Here is a 25,284-nt window from a genome sequence, read left to right as displayed (position 1 = left end):
CTGTTCCTGCCTTAGGACCTCTGTTTCTCACTTACTCCCCCTTCTCCACAGGACACTCTGCTGCCAGCTCCTCACACACAGCTAGCTCCGTCACTTCCTTCTGTCCCCAGCACACGTCACCTCCTCAAAAATAACTCCTGTGGTCCTCAGACATAAAACAGCAGCCCCTCACGAGCCTCTCCCTCAGTCTGCTTTTTTTTCATAGCACTTTTTCCTACCTGAAATTATATTACAAAGATATTTTTAAGCCTGTATATATCATCTATCTCCCCCCCCAGAGTGTAAATCCCTTTAAGACAGGGACTTTTTCTCTTGTTCAAAAGTCTATCCACCAAGACTAAAACACGCTTAGTGTCGTACACGGGCTCAATATATCTTTTTATTTTATTTTTTAAAGAATTAATGGATGATTAAATAACAAGATTTCTTTTAAGTGTGGCTAAAAACAAACAAAAAGCTGTAGGGAGGTACTTATTTCCTATTGGGCAAACTCCCCTTTTTCTTTGATATCAATTTATATTGCTCCACTTATGAAACATACAATCCTACAGATTATCACAGAAAGTGTCACGTCCTTCAAAGATTCTCCTTATATCAAAGATTTAGATGTGCGGTCATAAAAATGCTCACCATATTTTAAATAGTATGAAATCATTCTATCAAAACAGATTACAAGATAACATATCATTTATGAGATCCATATAAAAATCACTGCTTTATCATGGAATGTTTGGCAAAAGGCCAGTGAAAATTAGCAGTCATAATATCTCAAAATTCCTATTACCCATGGAACCTCCAAAATATAGTTATTGGAGTGGGATTAATTAATGCTAATTAGCTAATCAAGAAAGTTAAACATTAAGAAAGTTTAAGTTTCTGTGACAAAAATCAGATGCAAAATCTTTGAATTATGTCATAACTTCTACTATTTCTGTGGAAAAATAATCATTTCAAAGTCAAGGCACTTGTTTTTCTACAATCAAAGGTGGTTAAATACTTTTAAATACATTTCAACATATTTATGAAGGAATTAGAATATATGCCTCCAAAGCTCTCTCATAAATCAGTATAATGTTTCCAAAGCACATTTGGAAGTAAAAAATTCATATCTACTAACTATATTTTCCTCTATTCGAAGATGAATTAAGCAGAAAATACATTAATGTCTGAATTTATAATAGGAGTGGTTAACCCTCAACCATAGCAAACTAATGAGGAATATTTTACCATGGAAAAATTAATCAGGGCTCTCCAACACTATGCAATTTGACATTTTGAGGACTTAATCAGGAATGGATTTTATTCCACTATTTACTTTTCATCATGGGGATGACTTACAAAGACACTACCTGTTAGAACAAATATAATTCTTGAGCTTAATCTTGTCACTTTAAAGAAATTTATTTTAAATAATATTTCATAGTTTAAAAATAGTCCTCGCAGAAGCAACATTACTAAGATTATGTCATCTCTGGGCCAAATTCAGCTCTCAAACATTGAGCAAATATCAACATAGACACAGTGAGCCTCAGAGCCTGAATGTGACTAACCCTCTGTTAGCAATGAGACAACACAAATTCTGGGAGGTTGTGACTGCTGGACATGGACTTCCATCCCCCACCATCGATTATCGCTATCTTTGTTAAAGACTACAGGAGTTTCATTTAACTAGAGTGCTCAGTAAATTGCAGCAGAGTTCAAGCACCTTTATGGATTCATTAAACCATTGATCTGCCTCACAGAGCTTGTAGTAGAGTCCAGCTCTGGCCCACAGCCTGTGTTTACAGAGAATGCAATAGACTGATGTTTGTAACCTCCAAAGGCAGTCTGTCAGTAGACATTAGATTCCACTGTGTGCACAGCCACCCTAAGAGTGGATTGTAACATAGGGAATTTCCCATTCTCAGTCTCAACTGCTAGGACAGAAATTAAGTGCCTATTTGTAGCAAGATTTTCTTCATTTCATTCTAATCTGTGATAATATAAACAAAGAGCAAAGAGCCCAAGGAACAAAGAATTACACATGGCTTGGCCAGTTCACACTTCTGCTTATGTGTACAAAAGCTATCCAGAGATATTGAAATGGAGGAGAAATTAAAATAACCACCGGCATATCTATAGCTTGGATCCCCCATGGGGCCTCTCGAGTATACTAGGCATTGTGACCAGACATTGCAAAAGTGTATGAGAAAAATTCAGGACTCAATCTACTACCTTAAAATATCTCAAGGCAAGTCACCTGCCCTTTTATGCATGCACTTATTCAGATACTTAACATTTTTAACAAAGCACTGAATCAACAGAGTATTACTACTATTCCAGGAAAATGAATAATCATTATCTCTTGGTTTCTCAGGACAGTTCACCAAGCATTCTCAGAACCTTCTCCCTCCTCTGGTTTTTATTAATAAGGTCTCACAACACCTTCCTTTTTAAGTCAGGCACAAAGAGGAACTCTGTGCTGAATGCAGCTTATGATCAGAGAATCACATCAAAATGATCTATTAAGATAATTCTTTAAATGTTCATTGTTCAGATAAAGCTGAACACTGTTAGTGGCAAGGTGAGAGAGCGGGAAATGTGACTGGATCGATAAGGAGAACGCTCGTCCCAAATAAATAGATCCTTTCCTGATCATTTGTTTCACTGAACTGCCCACTGCCCAAACAGACAGTCGGACTATGAACTCCAAACACGCACATTCATCACTCTGCAGAAGCAGTCACCAGAACACAATGTGGCTGATGCAATCTGACACTGTGGTTAATGTTAAAAGGGAGCGTGCCTTTTAGATGGATTGGATAATTACCAGCAGTTCAGATGAGAAAAAAACTTGATTTAAGTGAATAGCATTAGCCGTCACCAGAAGGATGGCCAGAGATGTACTATGTCTGAAAATTAACATTCCGACATATACGTCAATAGCCCTGTGTATTGATCCCCAGGTGACCAGATTCTGATTTATGAAAAATTCTCTCTCTTCCTTCCGTTCACTGAAAAATGTTGAACACAGACTGGGGCTTGAAGCTATTTAGAGTTTTGATCAGCTCTTCACATTTAATCTAAAATATCTAATGTTATTCAGAAACACATGTCCATTCTGGCTAATGGGTTAGAATTATTGCTGTTTCCTTCACAGTCTCCCAACATGTGGCTCATTAAAAACTAGAAGTGGTTGCTGTTCCTTTCAGTACAAACCCACTTGTCCCATGCTGTGTTCCAGGTATCCCTTAGACCAGAGTTTCTCAAGTGGTTTTCAAGTGTTTTGGTGAACATGAGGTCACATGCCTCTCCCGAAGCTTCTGATGGCTTTCTAGAGTACTGTGTCCCACTCTGTCTGCAGAACCTCTGCCTTGGAACACTTTCTGGCTCTCCTCAAGAGCCTGTGTGTCAAACTTTATATGGACCTACACTTTACCTCACTAGCCAGAACTTTCCTGCTCTAACCCTACTGCCAAATGTGTTTCCAAGGACTGACGTTTACCCCTCCTCTGTGATTGCTTTCTCCAGCCTCCCATTTGCAGCAGCTCACCAATATTCCATTCTGTATTTCAAAATACAAGAGAATAACAAACACTTGGGTTTGTTGTTCTTTCCCCAGAGCTTTCTGAGAACACCTCTGTTTGCTATGACCGAAAGGGAGCTCAGCCACTGGCCTGCAGACTAAATCCCTGGGAGGAGAAGCCACTATACACATGAGGCAGTGGATAGGCTTATAGCACAGTACTAAGGGACACTGCAAAACCAAGCAATCATCCTGCAGGCCAGGGTGCAGCTGGACAGATCCAGGAGGCTCACTGGTGGCTGTCAAAACCAAGGGGAATCCACAGGAAGAACCCTGGGGCTCCCCGGGTGCATTTACTTGTGGACCAAGGATATTTGCAAGCAACTGGCAAAAGCAAGTCTGTGGCCTGAGCTTCAGGTGGTCAGGGGACATTAATTGCAAGTTATTTCTTAATGTCCTTCTCCAAGCCTTCAAGAATGATAGCCATTTTGCAAATTAAATCTTGCAGGTATTTAAAGGAAAAAGAGTAGACAGGTTAATCACTAGATTAACATGGCAATTGTTACACATTTCTTCTGCACTACTTGGTTATATAATTAAGTCTGAAACTGAGAAATCTTTCCCAGGATATATTCAACTTTAATAAAAAGACAAATAGACTATGTCTAAATAAAATAGACTCCAAATAACATGATGATACATGCTAATTAGAGATGGGTTCTTCCAAAAGAAATCTCTTCTAAGAAGAGATCACTGTAAAACCAAGAATATAGTTTGAAAGTAAAAGAAGTGCTAATAATACAATATTCTCCTCCTTGAATATTTATGTTATTATTATAATGATTGTTAGGAAATCTTAATGGCATCATTTGCAAATGTTGTTTCTGTCTATATCATCTTTTTCTTTTTTATGCATCCTTGTCCTCATCTCTGAGCCACATTGGTTTCTTCCCATTATGGACTGCTGGGGAACAACAATATTATGCTATTGAAGAAGTATTTCAATCTTTTTTTTTCTTTTTTTTGAGATAGAGTCTTGCTTTGTTGGCCAGGCAGGAGTACAATGGCCCAGTCATGGCTCACTGCAGCCCCAGCCTCCTGGGCTAAGCAATCCTCCCATCTCAGCCTCCTGAGTAACTGGGACTACAGGTGAGCACCATCACACCCAGCTAATTTTTGCATGTTTTGTAGACAGGGTCTCGCTCTATTGCCTAGGCTGGTCTTAAACTCCTGGGCTCAAACAATACTCCTACCTCCACCTCCCAAAGTGCTGGGATTACAGGCATGAGCCATGGCACCCGGCTTTTCAAATTATGAGAAAAACTAGAACAAGGAAGCAAAACTTTGGTGCTCTTAGGAATTTGTGTTTACTTGTAAATTATCAACATTCCTAATCCACAAAGAACACTAAAAACTTGAGATCTGAACAAGAAAAGTAAACAATCATCCTTTACATTGCCTGCAGTGGCCGTTTGTCTTGACTTTTGATTTCCTTCCTGATTTTTGGATATTAGTTTGGACAATAAGATATTTCCCATGTAAAAGGAAAGAGATCAAACACAGGCCATTTGGAAGTGACTAATATTTGCGGTCTTGTTTGTTACTCCTTTTTAGAGGGATAATGGTTACAAGACATTACTCCCTTAGGGAAGAGAATTTTTAAGTGTGTATTACTATGTAAAGTAAAACTGGTGTTAGCAAGTTGAACTAAATGTTTCTACAAGAGTGCAAAATCACTAAGGAGTCTCTGCAACTTTCCAGTTCCTAGGTGAATCATAAGGACAGAAATGCTCTCAGGTCCAAAAACAGGCTGGGAAAAGAGTGAGCTATTAGTTCCCTGAAAAGTCTCTAACACATGAAATAATGAGATTTACATCCCATTGTCATACATTGCCCACAGACTACACAAGTATTTTTCTTACCTACTGTTTCAAAAATTTTAAGCCAGCAAATAAGCCTTCGGGGATAAGGATCCTACAAAATATATTATGAATTAACACTATCCATTTCTTAAGCCAACATTCTGAAATGTGTAAACTAGTAGTTAGAGTCCTTAAGTGAATACAGCTGTGATTCATGGTCCTCTCCTGGCAGTGTTGAGCAGAAGTATTTTGAAGAAAGCCTAATATTTGTAGCAATCCAGACAACTCTTCAAATAAAAATTTAAATTCAGTTAAAAATATAACCTATATACTATATAGGTTAACCTGGCTTCAATCCATCCCACCTTATTGCATACTGACAATCTGTGAGAGATGTATGTGACACTTTCAACCCACCCCATTAAACAGACAGAAAAACCCAAAGAGAAATGAAGAATTGACAGGCAAATGAAATTTAAAGAGCCCATTTTCAGTGGGCCATCATTTTGAGAGTTGGGTTATTTTTGTCCTTGTTTTTAGCAGCAAATCAATTCCTGACTCTACACCCAAGCCTGTGTGAAGAGAAACGCACAGAGACCACAAGCACAGCTGTCCAATTTACATTCACAAATGCAGGTGTTGCTCAGACACAAAACAGAGGTCAGCTGAATACTGCTCCTAATTAGCTACCTTTTCTACTAGGATTTTTCTTTGTAAAGTTATGCATGCAATTTGGGTTCAACTTGGAGACCATTTTTAGATCCCAGCATGCTATCCAGCAAGAAGCGGGCTGTCATTATAAAGCATAATTTACAGCACAGTTAATTTTATGTTTTTTTTAAGTCTACACTATACCTAAGGCAAAATTCTGTTCTGCACACACACATTATTCACTCTGTTTCCTATCCACTTCTCAATACTTAAAAAAGGTAGAATTTAGCCAGAAAAAAAATCTGTTATGTAGGAATGGGAAGAATTTTGCCGTTTTTCTAAGATTAAGAAAGTCCATAATTAATTAACAAGGACTAAGGACTTTGTTAAATGATACAAGAAGAGAAGTAGCTATTTGCTATTGTGTTCAGTACGGAACACCCAGGGGCTTATTACAAGCAGTTCTTAGAAATGGCAGGATGGAGACTGGTATCTAATACAATCCATTAGGAAACCCAAGCCCTAAATAAAATGACCACAAAATCCTATCAGTTAACAGAAATGCAGCAGCTGTACATGTTTATTGTAATACAATATAATATTGTAACAGAGATAACACTCTTTAAAATTAAAAAAAAAACAAAAAAAGCCAGCAAGTGATATGACTAGTTTATTTCTCTATTTGGGGAAAAAAAAACACACAAGAAGGCATAGCATGTCAGAGCTTTGGGACATATAAGGAAGGATGAAGACTACAGAGAAGGCAGGAATTGTTTGTACACTAATAGACAACTGAGATCAGCTGGCAAAGTCACTGGCTAAACACCAAACCACTGCAACTTCCAGGTTTAGCAAGATGTTCAAAGACATACCCCAGTAACTCCTGGTAGAAAGTGAAATGTGATGGGCTTCCTCCCACTGCTGACTTTACCTGCTGTAAGTATTCCAAATGCTAACTCCTATTCTGGCTCCCAGTTATCCATTTTCCAAAAATGTACACTATGAAAGCTTAAATTCAGTTTGACCTTAAACTTTATAATGATGTAAACAATATAGATATAGATATGGTATTCTGGAGTGTTTTTCCAAATGGAATCAGGTGCCTTTCTTCAAAGGCTCACTATAAAATACAGTTTGCAAAATATAACATGTATCACCAGGATTGTGACAAATCCATCTTGCTTGATTTTAGTCCCTACAGGCAGCCCATCAAGATTCAGACTCATAACCTTCAGAATTATAGAAAGACAAAAAGCCCTGTTCTATAGCCATCTTCTGCGATGGAATGCAAAGTATTTTGTTGTGGTAAGTAGGGCTTTGAAGAAGAAAGCACTGGGCCCACTCCTGGGGTTGTTACTCCAGTGCTCAGCATTCAAAATGGGAGCCCCAGGGTCTCGGAGATCATTTTAATCCCCCTATATTAAAACAAAACGTGTCTCCCATTTTCTTCCCACCCTCCTCCCCAGATTCACTGGCTCCTCCCAGGGGAAAGTGAACTTGACTGCTGACAGTCCCAGAAGAATTCCAAACAATTTCCTTACTTGCCTCTCTGTTCCAGTGAAGATTATGAGCCTAACTCGTAGAGACTGCTACTAAAATTCCACCCCGCTGAATTCTGCAGCCTAATTCTTTCGGCATTATGTTTTTTGGCAGAATGAATGTGACCCAAATTTGCAGGAGATAATTTGCTGCAACAGTGCTTCTTGCAATGCAGTGAGCCCATAATTAGCATTTCGGGATTGCAAATATCACACTTTTAGAAAAATAATAATTGTTTGCTTCAAGAAAGAACAGATTTGGATCTTGTATTATAGAAATGGAAACAACAAAATGTGGACAATTTTAGTAAAGATTTTATGAATTAAGGAAGCTTTACATATCAATGGAAAATAATTGAGGACTAGCAAGTTACCTCAGTAGTTGGTGGCAAAGGCTACAGCAGTTCTTTAAGGATTCAGAAAATAGTTGTGTGCATGTGTGTGTGATCGTAAAAATATCATGCATTCCATTTCCCATCCATGGTGGCTAACACTATTCAAAAAGGACATTTTCAGACCTGGGATGTCTTTAAAATAAAACAAAAAAAAATTCTAATGATGGCTGTTCCTGTGTTTACCCACCATGTTTCTCGCAAATGCTTGGCTATGTGAGCAATGTTGTTTCATGTATTCATGATTTCATTTTTTCTCAATATCAGTCAGTTTTAACATAAGATGTCAAGAGAGACTTAACATTTTTCTTGACAAGAACTCGTGGGCCAGATTTTGAAAAGAGCAATAGCAATATTTCCACTGGGTACAAGAATTAAACTAAGTGGACTAAAACTTTCTGGCCATGCTTTTGTGGCTAATTACTTGGCTTTTATAAGGAATATCTACCACTTATCTGTCATGGACTCAGAGCGCAGTCTGCACTCTCCTGCTGGAAAGACACTGGCCATGAGGATACCAGCTGTGATCACAGTGTCCTCATCAGATTCATTCACCCTCTCAGAACACAAACACTAAGCCAAGAGAAACACATTAGAAGGGGATTCCTTATTCCAAAAGGTTAAGCATGACACAAAAGGGGAATCAACAAAACAGAAAGAATAAAAATATAAGAGTAAAAGGTGCGCAGTGTTTTCCGCTAGAAGCTACGTGGCACATGCGCGTGTGGGCTGGTGAGGCCTGTGGGGGGCCGCCTCTCTCTCCGGTGCTCTTACCTTATTTCTCTTGAAGTAGGCTCGTCGGCAGGCCGCAAAGCACTTCTCGCTGCAGAAGCTTTTCACCTCACTTCCCATACTCAGGGAATAGCGCTTGATTCCCACTTTCTGGCACCAGGCACACATTATTTGTACATTTGACACATCATCTTCTATAATAAAAGTATAAGAAAAATGTTCATATCAGAAGCAAACATCCCTTCAAATTTAGACACACCCTGAACCTGACAGAGCTACCCAGGCCTGATTTTAGTTTCTGGACCTTAGAGGAGAAGTGCTTTTTCTTTCTCTCTCTCTTTCTCTTTTTTTGGCTCCTAAGTTTCCAAAAGACATTTACTTAAAAACCAGAGCATGACGGCAGAGCCACAAGGGCTCCTAGGGCTTCCTAGCCTGGTTAAAAAAAAAAAAAAAAAAAAAAAAAAAAAAAGGCTTCATCTGCCTAGTTAAACCAGCCCCAGTACTAATGAAGCTTGTAAAATAACCTGTTTCTTCAAAGGTCCTGTGAAAGCCTGCAGGATCTGCACTGGGTGGGACAGTTTGTAGGGTGCTAACTTACAAATGGAACACCCTTATGTGAACCTTGACCAGGCGCCAGGCTCAACCATGGCATGTTCCCTATTACTGTTAAACGATATGTGCTATTGTTTACTCTTGCAATGTAATAATTCCCAAGCAATGCTCTTAGTCAAAAAAGGAAAGATGTGCGCGGCCAGATTCTGGCAATGGAAAGGGACAAGCCTGGCTCGCTGAACAGACTCTGACAATGCAGCCTTCCGGCGCTGGTGTCCTAAGGGAGATGCAGGCCTGATTGAAATTCTCCTCCATGTGATGTGGTTCATGGGCCCTGGATGGAGGGATGGTAATGGAAATGTCAGATCATTCTCAGCCAGATTGGTGGTCCTCCCAGCCCCTCATGTCATGTCATGGGGTTGTTCAGAATGAATTTAGGCGGTTTGCAAACATTTCCACTATTTAAATTGTATTTCTTTTCCTTTGTATGAGAAGAAAACAAATTTAACTAGCATAATGAGCCCATGATATCACAAATACTACTGCTTAAAACAAAGAAAGGATTTTAAAGTGAGTCAATTAGTAAAATATATTCAGTAAATCATAGCGCGGGTAGTCAGAAGTTATGACAAAAATTATGATGGTGATATTCAGGTCTGGGAAAAACTGGCCTCTCTGAGGGGTGGGTAGGGGTGAATAAAAGGACTTTAAGTAGACACCTAAGTAATATTTCCTTGTTGCCTCTTAACAGCTTTTGCTACATCTTGAGTTTTCTCTGTCCTCCCAATTGACAGTGAGTGTGTGTGTGCGTGCGTGTGTGTGTGTGTGTGTGTGTGAGAGACTGACTGCCACATCTCTTCTTCCTTTATGGAATTTTTATTATTATTATCCCACACTCATGCTCCAGACATGAATGGTAATCACAAAATCCCCAACAAGCACTAGTATAGTGTTGTCTGATTTCTGGATAAAATCCCCCAAAGACTAATTGCTAAGCAAGGCCTGGTCCACGAGTGTTGACATATTCAGGGTTCATAGAGTCTGTCATGCAATCATTTCATTTCCAGGGAAAAGATTTGGTTTGAGGCAGTGTGGTCATCAGCCTGCAAAATTAGAAGCAAACTAATTTGTAGTGCAGTGATACGGCTTTTTTTCCCCCTGAGCATCAGCACTCAGAACTATGTGCAGCGTTTTATTTACCTCAATGGAATAAATATTGCCATTCTAATGACCTTTTTGTATTTCACAAGTTACATATTGTGATCTATTGTTATCAAATGAGATAGTATAAAAAATGACCTTTGATGTCAAACATTTTTGATAACTTTCTTTAAATGGCATAATACAAATTCAAATGTCAAACAATTACTGTATTTAATAATTTGCTCTGTTCAAAGCAAGCTTTTTGATATTTCAGGAATATCCTTAACAAAAAAAATTTAAAAATAAATAAAAGTAAGCTTTTATTTATATTTTACATGATCTCTAATATGGCATCTCTCTACATATGAACATTTTACATGGTATGAAAAATTAGCAAAGCTTTATAATTTACCTTAGTGTGTAGAGGAGTTTTCTTAGATTAGAAAGAGCATATATTTTAAAATAATCACCTGTCTTTGCTAAACTAGATAGCAACTAATAGTTTCTATTTTTCCCAATTGATAAGATGCTTTAAAATCTCAAATTCCTGAAAAAGAAGATACAGCAGAATTCTCATAAATGATCCACTGGCAGTAAGCTTGATTCTGGTGAAATCTGTAAGGAAAAAAATTTATGTGGGAAATCACCTGGCTCACAGTTTAAAGAGGAGACCCCACTTCCCAAGGAGCCATTTTAGAACATGCATTAGATCCCCCTCATTATTTCTTCCTTTAAATAATCTGATTTGGGAAACAAAGCATAAAATTGTTTAAGTCCTAGATCTTCAGCTATAATGGACCAACACTGACATAAGAAAGAATAGAGTGCAAAGCTATTCACAAGGCCAGGCGCTTAGCGTGCAGCTTGGGCCTGGCCTGGAGGAATGATGCTTGAGGCCAAAGGGCAGCTCCAGGGTCTTTCTCAAGCTTCAATCCATCATCACCAGACAGACCCACTTGTCATTTTTTAAAGGGAGGCAAGAATACTTTCTTACAATGGACCTAACAAATAAACGAACAAAAAGGTAGAATTTTAAAACAGATTATTTCTTACAAATCATTCTTACTACAAAGCAACAATATGAGATGAGACCATATAAATTGTGCACTTTTATATCTGGCAGCTGGAAAGACTTCTAGAATGATGGTTAGCATCTGCCTTGTTAAATAAGTCGACGTTCCCAGCAGTTTTTCACGCAACTCTATTTCATAAAGGTATATGCTTTGGAAAAAGCCCATCAGATTTCTCCTTTTCTAGTATTAAACTGTTATCAGCAGCTAATGATCCAAAGAACAGTCTGATAATTGGGTTATTCAAAAAATTTAAAAAACATTTTCTGATATTTCAGGCATTCTAGATTAATAAAAGTCATTTATATCAGTAATACATTTTAAAAACTAATAAAGAACTGTGATTATCTAAATTAATATTGTCAGTCAAACTATAGTTCAAAATTCTGTCACCAGACATGAGATGGTGTCCCTATCTTATGACTGCACCCCTAGAAAAGTGAACACTTCTTAAGTGGTTAAAGCCAAAGGGATCAGTCCACTTCAACATCTGCATCTCTTTCTACCTGAAACATGGAAATGAAATGCAGGCTTTACAATGGCAAAATAGAAGGTTTCAGCACTTTAACTTTTCTAACTTGATCTGCTTTAAATTTTTTTCTATTTAAAAAAATATTTCTTCAAGCTAGGGAAAACCTAATTACCTATCTTACATTTTGGCTAACGGTCTGTGCCATTAGAGACTTGAGATTACCTCAGAGAAGATTCACGTAACAGATTTTTACATTACATTATCTTACAGCCATTAGCCTGTGCATTTTTATAATAAACAATGCACTGACAAATGTAAAATGTTTACAGCATTAAATCACATTCCCACAGAGAACGCTTTGTATAACATAATAAAATTTTCATACAATAATATCATATAAATACGTATTAGTCAAAATATGCATATTTCAATTAATCATGAAAAATTTGTACCACCTCTTTAGAATTTAATTAAACATAATGTTTAAGGCATTTTCTTTCCAATCTAATGTTTAAAGAGCTGTAGAACATTTTTCTACTTTACATCCCAGAAATTCAAATTAACTACTCCAAGATAAAATCAAAATTGTATTTATCTATCACAGTACAGAGAAGTATGAGATCAAGCATTTCTGGAATGCCCTGCTGAAGTTGTTTGAGAAATTGCCTTATCTGGTGACTTTAAAAAATAAGGATGGCCATTGGTCAGCGATCTTCTTGGGGCATTTAAATTGGCTATAAACATGTATACTAACTTACCTGACCAGCACCCAAAGAAAATCAGTAGGGCATTAATGGACTCCAGGCAATTAAACTGTAGATTTACCACCCCTTTGTAACTTTCATGGGAGTCCAAGACTGAGGGGAAATTCCAAAAGTATTTGCTGGGACATCTATCTCCTCCAACAGTTCCTAGAATGCACACATCCAGATAATCAATGAAAGACCTGGATTATATCTGAGACAAGTTACAAGGCAGTCTGAGGAGACTCCTGTGTGTTCCCCATGCCATGAAATGACATGAAATGGCCCATGGCCGGGCTGCACTGTGTCAAGCTACTTGTTGCAGCAGCTATATTTAAGAACAGAATAAAGTAAAGGTCTGGAAAGCAGACAAGAAACTAAAGTTTGCTTTCTCTATAGCTTCTGTGAAGAAAGAAATTCCTCTTTGAAATAATTCAATTCCAAAGACTTTAAGGCAATCTAAGTTAAAGTTTCTACAGAGCCCACCAGGAGCTTCTGTACAATTCCCTGTGTTCTAGGAGTGAACATACAAGGAGACCCAGAGAAAACTGGGACCACTAAACCACAAAGAACATAATGATTGTTAGCAGTACTTAGTAGGTGCCCACACAGTGCATGGCTCATTTCAACGTTATTTAATCTTTTTCACAACCACCACCAACCAGGCAGGTACTAACATTAATCTCCATTGTGCAAATGGGGAAAGTGAGTTTATATGTTAAGTAATTTGCTCCTAATCACACGATGAGTACATATCAAGAGTCTTACTGAGGACCAGGCCACCTGATTCCAGAGCCCAAGCTCTTGACCAGTACACCTTAGAGACCACGGCTTTTCTAAGCAGTAAGACTATAAACCATCCTCATAGACCTCTCTCCACAAAAAGGACTAAAAGCTGTCACAGATTTTGCAACTTACACAGCACATTGCTCAGTTAACACAACAATACACAAAGAAAATGAAATCAAAAAGGTCAAAATGTCTTGGAGGAGACAGCTGAAGTGTTAATCAATATTTGTTTATTGATTTTTAAAAAACAAGTTAAAGGCCCACAGCACCAGCCTTTACTTCTTTATGACTATGAGACATGGAATTGCTGCAAACGCTCTGTATAACTTGCACCAGCAAGTGCTACTTAAACATTAAATGATAAGACAGGCCCAATAATATGTGGATCTCAAGAAGCAGTTACTATACCCACAGGCAAGCAATACTCTTGCCAGCCTTTTCTTTTGTAAAGAGCAGGGATCCCAGCAGGACATGGATACGACCGGCTTTCCATGTGTTGAAATGGGAGACCCCCTTCCTCTGTAATTTCAAGGGTGCCAATAAGAATATCCTAGCTTCAAAAAATTATCCTTCAGCTGCTCACTAAGATTAAATTCTACCACTAGAAGGTCATTTCTTTGGCTAAATGTTTCTTATGAGCCATTAAAACACAAATTCCCTGAAAGCAAGGAGGCTCAATATATACTTGTAAATAATGATTTATGTTTTGAAATGAATGATTCTTTCAGAAGAATATGTTTTTACAAGGAATGGGAAGAAGGGCTGAGGATAGGGTTCCAATCAGAAAGGTAGAGAGGCAAAGATGGGAGAGTTGGGTCATATTACTTAGCTAATCTCTAGTCTTGCAAAGAGCTAGAGCAACCTGAGGGCAGCCAAAGGAAGGTGGTGTGGACAGGGTGATGACACTGTAGAATATGTCAAATATGTTCAGAGTGCCTTTTAAGTATGAATATGAAACACAGTAGACAATGGCATATAGCTAAGGATTGCGAGAAAAGAAAAGCAACACACAGATCCACTTAGGACAATCTCAAGGGGGTGACTTTTTATAAGCAAATAAGGTAGTAGATGTACATTGATTTGCAAACCTAAGTTGCAACTATTTGAAAGACAGTGTGGTGATGCACAGAGATGAAGACAGAAGACTTTGCTGAAAGTACTAATATTGCCCCTTCTAGTTGTGTGTGACAAGAGTAAGTCGATCAAGGACTGGTAATGCCCACCCTAACTACAGCTTCGGTGAGGATCAAATAAGATTAAATATGCACATTCTATATGTAAATGAGCCTTCCTTAGAAGGAGTGGCAATTAGAACCACAAGAAAAGGGTAGGTGTCACCTGTATGCAATCTGGAGAGGCCCAGTGACCAGGCACCAGTCTCTTCAATCACATCCCCTCCTGTGGATGACATCTGTAGAACCACTATCCTTGAATACAAAGAACCCAGTAATTGGTTAAATCTCACTAACTTAGATTATTTAAGAGTAAAGCCATTAGAATTAATAAAAGCCTCACTTACAGCTATTCTTTTAAAAAAGTACTTAACTTGAATTAATAGTTGACAAGATGTTGCCAAATATATCACTGCACTGCCAGATATTCTGTAATTAATAGATGGGAATCCTTTGTAATTATTACATTAACTATCCACACATGGGTGGATCTTCCTAAGTGCCTGAGAAGTTTGCTCATTTAAAAAGTATCAGAGCAACAACTGAAAATGTCTGCCACTTTGGTAACTGAACTATCAAGAATTCCCAAAGAGTGGTGTCTGAAATAATAAAATTTTATTGAATTTAGTTCTCCTTAAACGGATAATGCAATTAAATGACAAAGGTCCATAATACTACATAAGTCTTTGTAGTATCTAAAATTATTCCTAATTTTCTTTTGAAAACAGATTTGAAGTTATTTCAAGAATTTAAATAGTCCACTCCTCTCTAAACATAGTAGTATTTAGCCCCAAAGTAAAATCTAAATAGTCTATGCATAAATTAAAAATTCGTTTCAATAAGTAAAAGGAATGAGCATGTATTATACAAAATTACAGAAAAATGACAGACTTTAAAATTAATTTTCAATTTTCTAATGGAACAGTCTATCCAATTTTAAATTATTTACATTCATATTATGAAGATAGACACAGACATAGATATAGATATAAAGGATGTGATTCCAGAAAGAATTACGTGTTTACATGTGGGCTGGATAGGACCTGAAGTGTGTGGCTCATCTTATGACAGGCAGAATGCAGTAAGAGAGAGTTTCGGACAGTTGTGAGAGCCACTCCAGAGAGCATAGCATTTGGGTTGGATCTTGAAGGATTTGGAAGGCAGGAGAGTTACAGAGGAGAGAAAGGACGGAGGAACTACAGGAGCCAGAGAGTGGCAGACAGGCTTGAAGTGGGCAAGAATCCTGCAGTCATCCAGTTGACCAAGCTTGTGTGAAGGGAAAAGTAGATTAGACAGGAGCTGATAGGGCCTGAACAAGGAGTCTCATGGATGTCATTTTGCCATAGCGGGAGGGAAGCAGCTCGTCTTTATTCCACAGGTAACAGGAAGCTCCCAAATGTTTCTCAACAGAACATGACAGACTGGACACGGTGGCTCACACCTTAATCCCAGCACTTTGAGAGGACGAAGTGGGTGGATTACTTGAGGTCAGGAGCTCGAGAACAGCCTGGCCAACGTGGTAAAACCCTGTCTCTACTAAAAATACAAAAAAAAAAAGTAGCCAGACATGGTGGCAGTTGCCTGTAATCCCAGCTACTTGGGAGGCTGAGGCAGGAGAATCGCTTGAACCTGGGAGGTGGAGGTTGCAGTGAGCCAAGATGGTGCCATTGCACTCCAGCCCAGGCAACAAGAGCGAAACTCCATCTCGGGGGGGGGTAAAAAAAAAGAACATGACAGGATCAGAGATGTGTTAAGAAATGTTATTCCAACAGGAGTAACAGGATGGATCAGAATTTGGAGAGACTAGAATCCAGTTCCACATCTAGACGCCTCAGTAAGCAAAGTGAGAACAGGGTCCATGTCTCTTTCTGTCTTGTGTGTTCAGTGCCTTACACAGAGCAGCACTCATGCTACATGAAGGAATAAATGGACAAATGAATAAATGGCTGCAGAGGAGAAGGGATGAAGTCCTGAACCTATAGGGTGACAGCAGAAATGAAGAGGACAGATTTAAGAATGAGATGAAATCAATTATCAAAATGTAGAAATGTTGCCAACCCAGAAGTAACCGAAATTTCATAGTATTCATCTTCCCATGTTTCTAGTCAAAGCAGACCAGGGAAAAGTTCACAGCATTCTTGGGGAAGTTGACTCCAGAGTCAAATTCAAACAAAATGAAGTTGCTTTACAGTCAATGTCCCTTCCTCATTTATTCTCCCGTACTCCAATAAAGAAGGAGAGCAAAAGGAGAGACTCATGAAGTCATAAAATTGTAATTATCTCTTGAATACCATGCTGAACTTGGATTATTTAACAGGACACTACTAAGTACATATGCCTCCAGCTCCCTGACATTAATTTGAGTATTTCCCCATAATTTCACTGACTTGCCAGTGAAGCAGCTTCTTCTTGTAAGTTTTTTTGATAACCTCGCCTCTGCTTCTCAGTGTTCACTGTGGAGTCTGTCTTTCCTATGTACTCACCCTAACAAACTGGAATAGGAAAGGAAAAAGGTAGAGCTTCAGAGTAAGGAAAACCCAGAGTCCTGTATGCAACACTTACCAAAGCACATTCCACAGAACACTAAGCCCACAGGGTACTTACATGGATGTGATTTTTAAAAAAGACTTCCATGATTAAATATGAATGGAAAACAGCAGGCTACACAAAGTTAAACAACAGGCTTTTTACAGCAGGACATTCTGGTTCCACCAATGTACAATTAAGAATCTTTGAAAAGGAGACAGGGTGTGCCATATTTCACAAATTCAACAGTGGACATGTCTTTTCACAGAGAATTCCCAAGACTGGACATCTGAGGAAGCTTCCTGGAACGTGCTGCTCCACTGCCCTACATCAGCACTGAGGCATGAGCATTTCCATGTGGGTCATTAATTATCAGGAAGGTTTCTTGTCTTTTGCCCACAATTATATCTTCAGTTGCCAGGAGCCTCCTTTGCCTGCACTGGGCAGAAAGACAAGGCCTGCAGCCATGTGGCCAGTGCTGGGCACGCTGATCAACACCTACTAGTCCTCAATATGCACGTTCAGATTGATTAAAGACACCCATGGTCCACAAAGTCCCATGGTGTCTGTTACTCGCATCAAATACAGAGAAGGCAATCCTTTTCCTATAAAGCCCTACAGAGAAAATGGGAGAAATCAATAACAAGGCAAAGAGAGAGTAATACAGACCGAATAGCTCATGTTCACTGGGTGGCTGCCGTAGACAGGATGCTCAGGTAAAATCGTATCCCCATCCCTGGGCCCTCAATCTGAACCTCTGAGCAATTTAAGATGTCCTGGGACAATGATGCTGCAATCATGGATTTGCTGTCCGCTAAACTTCTCTCTCCTACATGGCTGAAGTCTACTCAGCATCTAGTTCACAAATGAACGTTGTGACGAGGGACAAGGGAGTCCGATCAAAAAGTGTGCTCCAGTAAACCCACCACTCATAGAAAACCAATTCTGAGGCCTTGCCCTGCCTAGAGGGGCACCATCTTCAAAGAGATACAAAAGTGGTGGCAGCATATGACGACTAAAAGGTCAAGCTGCTTTATACAGGGCTTCAGAACAAGAAAAGCATTTCTGTCATCTGCTTTTTAACTGAGGGGCTCATTTCCCCTTCTGAGATCTGACTGTCCCAATAATTATACTTAATGGGTCCCCCAGTGGTTGACAAATCTCCCCAGAGGTAGACAGAGGATTCATTTCTTTACTCAATTTCATGCCAGGCACTGTATGAGGGGCTGGAAATACACTGACTAACAAGACATGCATGGACACTAACAAGGCCTCAAGGAGCTTCCCATGGCTGCCCCTAGTGTAAAATGCCAACGTGCAGGAGAAAATGGTCAAGGACAAGCCTGTCCTGCTCCCAGGGCTCCATCACCATGACAGGTCATAGGAGCCAGATGTGTTGGTGACTGTAGAAGGGAGGGTGTTAGCATTTCCACTGGAGGGGAGCACAAGCAGCCCATCGTGACAGAAGAGCAAGCCAAGTCCCTCCTTGGTGCTCCAGCCAGTCCTGCCAAGCAGCAGGCCACGTGGGGCCACCTCCTAGGGGAGGCAAATTGACAGGCTAGAGACTGGGTGTCAAGGGGACACCTGGGAGGGACTAAGCACTCACAGACAGCACTGCTTGTTCTCCTCCTCAGCCCCTTTTCTTCCCTCAGTGCCCTGAACTGCAGTCACATCCAGAAAGTCAAGTTCAGTAGGCTGAAGGGTATGCAGAACTGCATTCAACTAAATGTGTTAAAAGAACCAAGATGAACCTACTAAAACATTTCAACAAAATAATTTACTTCACTCTTCAGTCTTCCCACCTTTAAATATTTATTTAGATTCCTTAGAGCAAAGATTGGTTGAGGGACTCTCTGAAGGGGCCCCATGCCAATCCCTATTCTGGAATGTAATGAGACACAGCATGCCAAAATAGTCCTGCTATGGGAAAAGTAGAGAGCATCACTAACAAGAAATCCTTCAGCGCACTCTCTTCTCTTTACATATCCCTCTTGAGCTGCACTATGTATTCTTGTGACTCCAGTTACCATCCATAATATGACAATTCCCAAATCAACAAAATTATCTTTCGTGAGCTACTATGTCCAACTGCCTCCCAGACATCTTAGTAAGTCAAGTCCACAGCTGCATACACATCCCTCTTCATTTCCAGTCCCCTTCACTGTGTTTCCCACCTCAGTTCCTGGCCCTGTTATCTACCCAGTTACCTGATGGCAGAAACCCAGCATCTTTCCTGCCTCTTCCCTCTCTCTCACCTCCCACATTCTGATTAATCAGCAGATCCTCCTAAACATTTTTATACAGCTGGGTGTGGTGGCTCATGCTTGTAATCCCAGCACTTTGTGGGGCCAAGGTATGTGGACTGCTTGGGCCCAGGAGTTTGAGACCAGCCTGGGCAACATGGCGAAACACCATCTCTACAAAAAATACAAAAATTAGCTGGGCATGATGGTGCATGCCTATAGTCCCAGATACTGAAGAGGCAGAGGTAGGTGCATCACCTGAGCTCAGGGAGGTCAAGGCTGTGGTGAGCCGTGATGGCACCACTTGACTCCAACCTGGGCGACAAAATGAGACCTTGCCGCAAAAAAAAAAAAAAAAAAAAAAAAGTTTTCATACTACACCCAATCATTCATTCATTCAATGAATGCTTATCGAGTCTACTTATATGTGAAGCACTGTTCTAGGTGCCTTATCTTCATGGAATTTGTTGCTCTCAATCCCAGTGAAGCCACCCATATCTCTTGCCCATACTACAAGTAGCCTCCGAACTCACTGTCATGTAGTTCCTTCTCTCCATTCTGCATCTAGAAAATTCTTCTGAAACACAAATATGACCACTGCTCTCACCTGCTCAAAACCCTTCAGTGGCATCCACTGCCCTCAAGAAGAAAATGGCACTCCTGACATGGCCTCCATGGCTCCTAAGACCACACCAGCCTCTCACCTGTCTGCTTTCTGGATTCTGGCTTCTTTCACTTCCTTGAGGCCCTCCCTCCACTCAGCATTTACATGTGCTGCTTCCTCCCTTACAACCCTAAATTCCTTTGCCAATTTAGTCCTACTGATGAATTCAGTCCCTTGTACCTTATCTTAAACCTCATCCTAGGGAGACCTTCCCTGACCCCAAACCTGGTCAGATCCCACAGCACTCTGGACTTGGTAATTATCAAGACTTCACTGAGTTGTTTTTTGTTTTTGTTTTTGTTTGTGTGTGTGTGTTTTAAAGTCTATCTCTTCCACCAGACTGTGAGCCAGGTAAGACAGGAGCATATGTGTCTTGCTCACTAGAATAAAATATCTGACCTGGGGCCTCAGCATAAGGAGAAGAAAAGCATTCTTACTGGGTCCACCTTGGGTGTTAGATACCCAGTGGGGAAATAGTGGGAGGAAGCCAAGGGCACTGCCTTTGAGAACAAAGTTGTCTTAGAGGGAAACACCAGTGAAAAGCCCTAAAACAGAACGGGATCATTATTACCACTCTCCTTGGTCAAGTTAATCAATTAAGTCTTCTCCATTTAACAGGAACTTTGAGAAGTCAGCACTGGGACTGTCCCTAGAATAACGAGAAATGCTAGAAACACAGCCACCCTCTAACAAGAAAGGAAAGGCACAGCTGACATTTCCTCTCATTTCCTGTTAGCGTCTTAGCTCCTTGTTGACCTGGGACAGGGTATCCTGAAAGTATTATCCTAGCTAGGTCATAACTCCAAAAAGAGTTTAGAGAATGTCAAGAGAAGTTCTGGGCTGCCTCCGGAATCACAGAAGTATGTGATTTAGAATCCATGATTAGATTGTGTCCCCATTTCAGAAGTGAGTTCTGGTCCTGGTTCTGCCATTAAGGCAACAGAGTGACCTTGAGAAGGTCATTTAACCTCTCTAGACCTCATTTCCTCTTCCATAAAAGGGAACATTTAATTAGATGATATTCTAGGTTTCTTCTAAGTAAAATTCTAGCATTCTAAAGCTCTCACAATAACACAATCCATTTAATGGAGTTGAGGCAAAGGATATTCTTTTTTCTTTCCTCTTTCACTCGAACTTCTGACTCAGTTTCTTTGTTTCTTCTCTTTCTGTGTAGCCACCACTGTTTTTCCTTACCCCTATCATAAGAGGCTTAGAAAATTCTTTGGCAGACAGGACAATTTTAGAAATGGCCCTTTCTGAGTGCTCCATTATTGTGTCACTGAGAATCTGGTGCTCTCTTTTTACTCTTTCATTATATATTCATGCTGGACTTTAAAGGGAAAAAGACAAATATTCATAAAATTTTAACTTTTTTATATTCTCTTCCATTAATTTCTGGTCTTTCACTGTGGACTTCCATACACATGGTATTTCATCCTGGGTTTCCCAGAAAACAGAATTTGAGTCAAAGACTTGCATATAGGTGCTTTATTGGGCATGTGATGCCAGGAAGTAGGAGTGAGGGACAAGAGAAATGAACCTAGGGAGAAGAAAGAGCCAGCAGAAGGATGTGCTATTGAGTCAGCCACTGCTAAGGAAGACTGGTGTTCAATTGCAGAGGTAATTCTTTGGAGTTTATGAAAACATTTCATAACTATCGACCCAGGGGACAAAAGAAGGAAAAATCTATTCAACTCTCATGCCCTGATGATATAATATGTTAATCCCCTACACTGCCGGTTTGTAAATGTGTAAGTGAACGCCAAAAGGATCCACATGGGATGCCCATGCTGCTATGTCAGAGAAGTCCCAGAGCAGGAAGCGAGAGACATATGCCACAGGTGCAAGGCAAGTAACTTTCAGAATGCACAAGCCCAAGCCAGTCAAAGTGTTACAGCAATCATGGGAGTAACACGTGGGGTCAAGAGGATTTGAAGAGGAACACAAGAGGTGTCCCACACACAGACCTGTCATCACTGTGGAGTCTGGTTTCTAAAGCACAGCACTGTTCATATTTTCAGCCGGATAATTTGTGTGGGCTGTCCTGTACATTGCAAGACATTTAGCACCATATCCGGCCTCTAACCACTAGATGCCATTAGTACCCCTTCTCCCAGCTGTGACAACCAAAAATGTCTCTCAATATTACCAAATGTCCCCTGGGGGCCAAGTCACCCCCTGATAAGAACCACTGGTATAGAGATATTGTATATTCTACTTTTGTCACTCATCCAGTGTCCCCTAATTACTCTCTACTTTACACCATATCAAATGCAGCTCTGAAGTAGACCACAGAGGGGTATATTTACGCCTTATGCCTATAACTTAATTTTTAGGCTTCACCATGATACATTTGCATTTCACTTGGTGATAATTCCTTAATAATAAGGAATGATGAGATTTTAAATATTCTACTTGATTTGAGAAAGCTATGAACAGACTAAATATAGGATTAAAAAGTTAAATTACATTCCAGGGCTTAGTTGCTTAAATTAGGAGGAGTTTAAACTTTTCTTAAAAACGATGGAAATCTAGATCTCGTACGCAGGCAGGAATTCTTAGCATTTTTTGAGACAAGGATCTTTTTGAGGGAAAAAAAAAAAAAACCAGCCTTTCCTAAATTGTGCACATATGATATATACACAATTTCACAGTCAACTTCAGGACCTACACATACCCACCTAAGCCCATCTAAGGAATCCCAAGTGTATGTTAATGATTGCTGGTGAACATTTGGGTTGTTCCCAGTTTTTAGCTATTATGAATAAATGCTATGAAGATTATTTTATGTGCCTTTGGCTCACATATATACACATTTGTGTTGAGAACATACCTAAGACAGAATTATTGCCTTATACATTTTCAAGAATACTTAATTGTATAAATTATTGCATATGTGTATGTTCAGCATTCATAGATATTGCCAATCAGCTTTCAATAGTGGTTATATGTATTTACACTTTCACCAGCTATGCATGAGAGTCCCAGTTGTTCCATATCCTCCTCAAACTTGGTATTGTCAATCTTCTTCATTTTTGCCATTCTCATATGTGTTTACTGGGGTCTCACTATGATTTCAAATCTGATGTCCCTAATGAGTAATGAGATTGAAAAACTTTTCATGTTTATTGATAACTTGGATATTTTCTTTGATGAAGGGCCCGTTTACATTTTTGCCCATTTTTCTATTGAGCTGTTTTATTTTTATTGACAGAGGTTCTTTATACATTGTCAATATGAGTCTTTTATAGGGAAATGCATTACTAACATCATCTGGTACTCAGTGATTTGTTTTTTCATTCTTTTGAAAGATTTTTTCTTTTTTTATTTGTATAAATTCATGGGATATGAGTACAATTTAACAACATTGATACATTGCACTGTGGTGAAGTCAAGGCCTTCAGTGTATCCATCACTGGAATAACGCACATTGTATCCACCAAGCAACCTGAAAGATTTTTAAAAATCAACAAACATTCTTAATTTTATTACATTTAATTAACTTTTTCCATTATGGTTAGTGCTTTATGTATGTAGTTTAAGAAATGTTGGTGTATTCAAGATCATAAATATATTCCCCTAGGTATTCCCTAGAAGCTCTATTGTTTTACCTGTCACATTTAGATCAACAATTCATGTAGAACTTTTTATGAATGACGTGAAGTAGAGAATCAACATACATTTTTTACCATAAACATATTTATTGAAAAGACCATCCTTTCTCCACTGCTCTACCATGTCATCTTTGTCATTATAGACTGAATGTTTGTGTGTCCCCCAAATTCACATGTTGAAGCTCTAATCCCCAATATGATGGCAATTGGAGATGACGCCTTTGGAAGATAATTAGTGTTAAATGAGATCATGAGGATGGGGCCCTTGTCCAGTGGGATTAGTGCCCTTATGAGAAGAGACAGCAGAGAGCCTGCTCTCTCTCTCTCTCCCTTCACCACATGAGGACATAGTAATAAGGCAGTGATCTACACTCCAAGGAGACAGCCTTCACCAGACATTGACCCTGCTGGTACTCTGATCTTGATTTCCAGTCTCCAGAACTGTGAGAAAATAATTTTGGTTGTTTAAGCTACCCAGTCTATGGTATTTTATGTCAGCCTGAGCTGAATAATATATTTATCATGAGTCAAGTATCAATTTAGATTTGTTTCTGGACTCTTGTTGTAATTGTTTATACACATATCCTTGCATCGTTGCCTACTATCATAATTATTCTGTCCTTACAATAAATCTTGATATCTAAGAGTATAAGTCTTCCAATTTTATTTTTTTCTTCAAGATTGAACTATTTTTGCTCCTGTGCATCTCCATATACATTTTAAAAAACAACTTTTTAATTTCCACAAAATTTTATGCAGGATTTTTATCAGAATTAGATTTAAACATATAGAGCCAATTTGGAAGGAATCTTCCTCTTTACAATAGTTAGTCTCTAATCTATAAACATGGCATGTCCCTCTATTCATTTAGGTCTTCTTTAATTTCTCTCAGCAATGTTTATGATTCTCTGTGTAACAATCTTACACATATTTTGTGCGATTATTTTCCTAGGTATTTGATGTGTCTAATACTATTTTAAATTATATTTTAAGGTTCATTTTTGAAATTTTTATGGCTGGAATATAGAGATATAATTGATATGCAGATATTGACAGTGTTTAGAGACTTTGATAAATTGAGTCGTGAATTATAATAGTTAACCTGCAGATTGACTGTAGGGAGGTCTATACAAAATAGCATTTCTATCTTACAAATCTTGAGTTTCCTACTTCTTTTTATTTCCTTATTAAATAATTGTCTGTTAATACCAGTACAAAATTGAATAGAAGTGGGAGATACTGGTCTTTCTTTTCTTTTTTCTTTTCTTTTTTTTTTTTTTCTGAGACAGAGTCTCGCTCTGTTGCCCAGGCTGGAGTACAATAGTGCAATCCCAGCTCACCACAACCTCCACTCACTGCAACCTCTGCCTCCTGGGTACCAGTAATTCTCCATCCTCATCCTCCCGAGTAGTTGGGATTACAGGAGCACACCACCACACCCTACTAATTTTTGTATTTTTAGTACAGACTGGGTTTTGCCCTGAAGGCTGGGCTGTTCTCGAACTTCTGTCATCAAGTGATCTGCCCGCCTCGGCCTCCTAAAGTACTAGTATTACAGGCAGGAACCACTGTGCCTGGCCAATAATGGTCATCTTAATCTCATTCTTGGTATCAAG

The 25,284-nt window shown here is 39.2% G+C and overlaps 1 protein-coding gene across 2 annotated transcripts in view; it reads right to left on the bottom strand.

The window, feature by feature from the left end:
* SOBP (sine oculis binding protein homolog) overlaps positions 1-25,284 on the bottom strand; it is a 172,803-nt gene that overhangs the window by 121,529 nt on the left and 25,990 nt on the right. For both annotated transcript variants that reach the window (XM_025383025.1, XM_025383026.1), the window contains exon 4: positions 8,723-8,874. In XM_025383025.1, the coding sequence (XP_025238810.1) occupies positions 8,723-8,874 (152 nt within the window). The remainder of the gene's footprint in view (positions 1-8,722; positions 8,875-25,284) is intronic.

The sequence above is a fragment of the Theropithecus gelada genome, chromosome 4 (assembly GCF_003255815.1).
Source record: "Theropithecus gelada isolate Dixy chromosome 4, Tgel_1.0, whole genome shotgun sequence".
NCBI lineage: Eukaryota > Metazoa > Chordata > Mammalia > Primates > Cercopithecidae > Theropithecus > Theropithecus gelada.
Note: the sequence above shows the minus strand (reverse complement) of the source record. Positions and strands in the feature narration are given on the sequence as shown.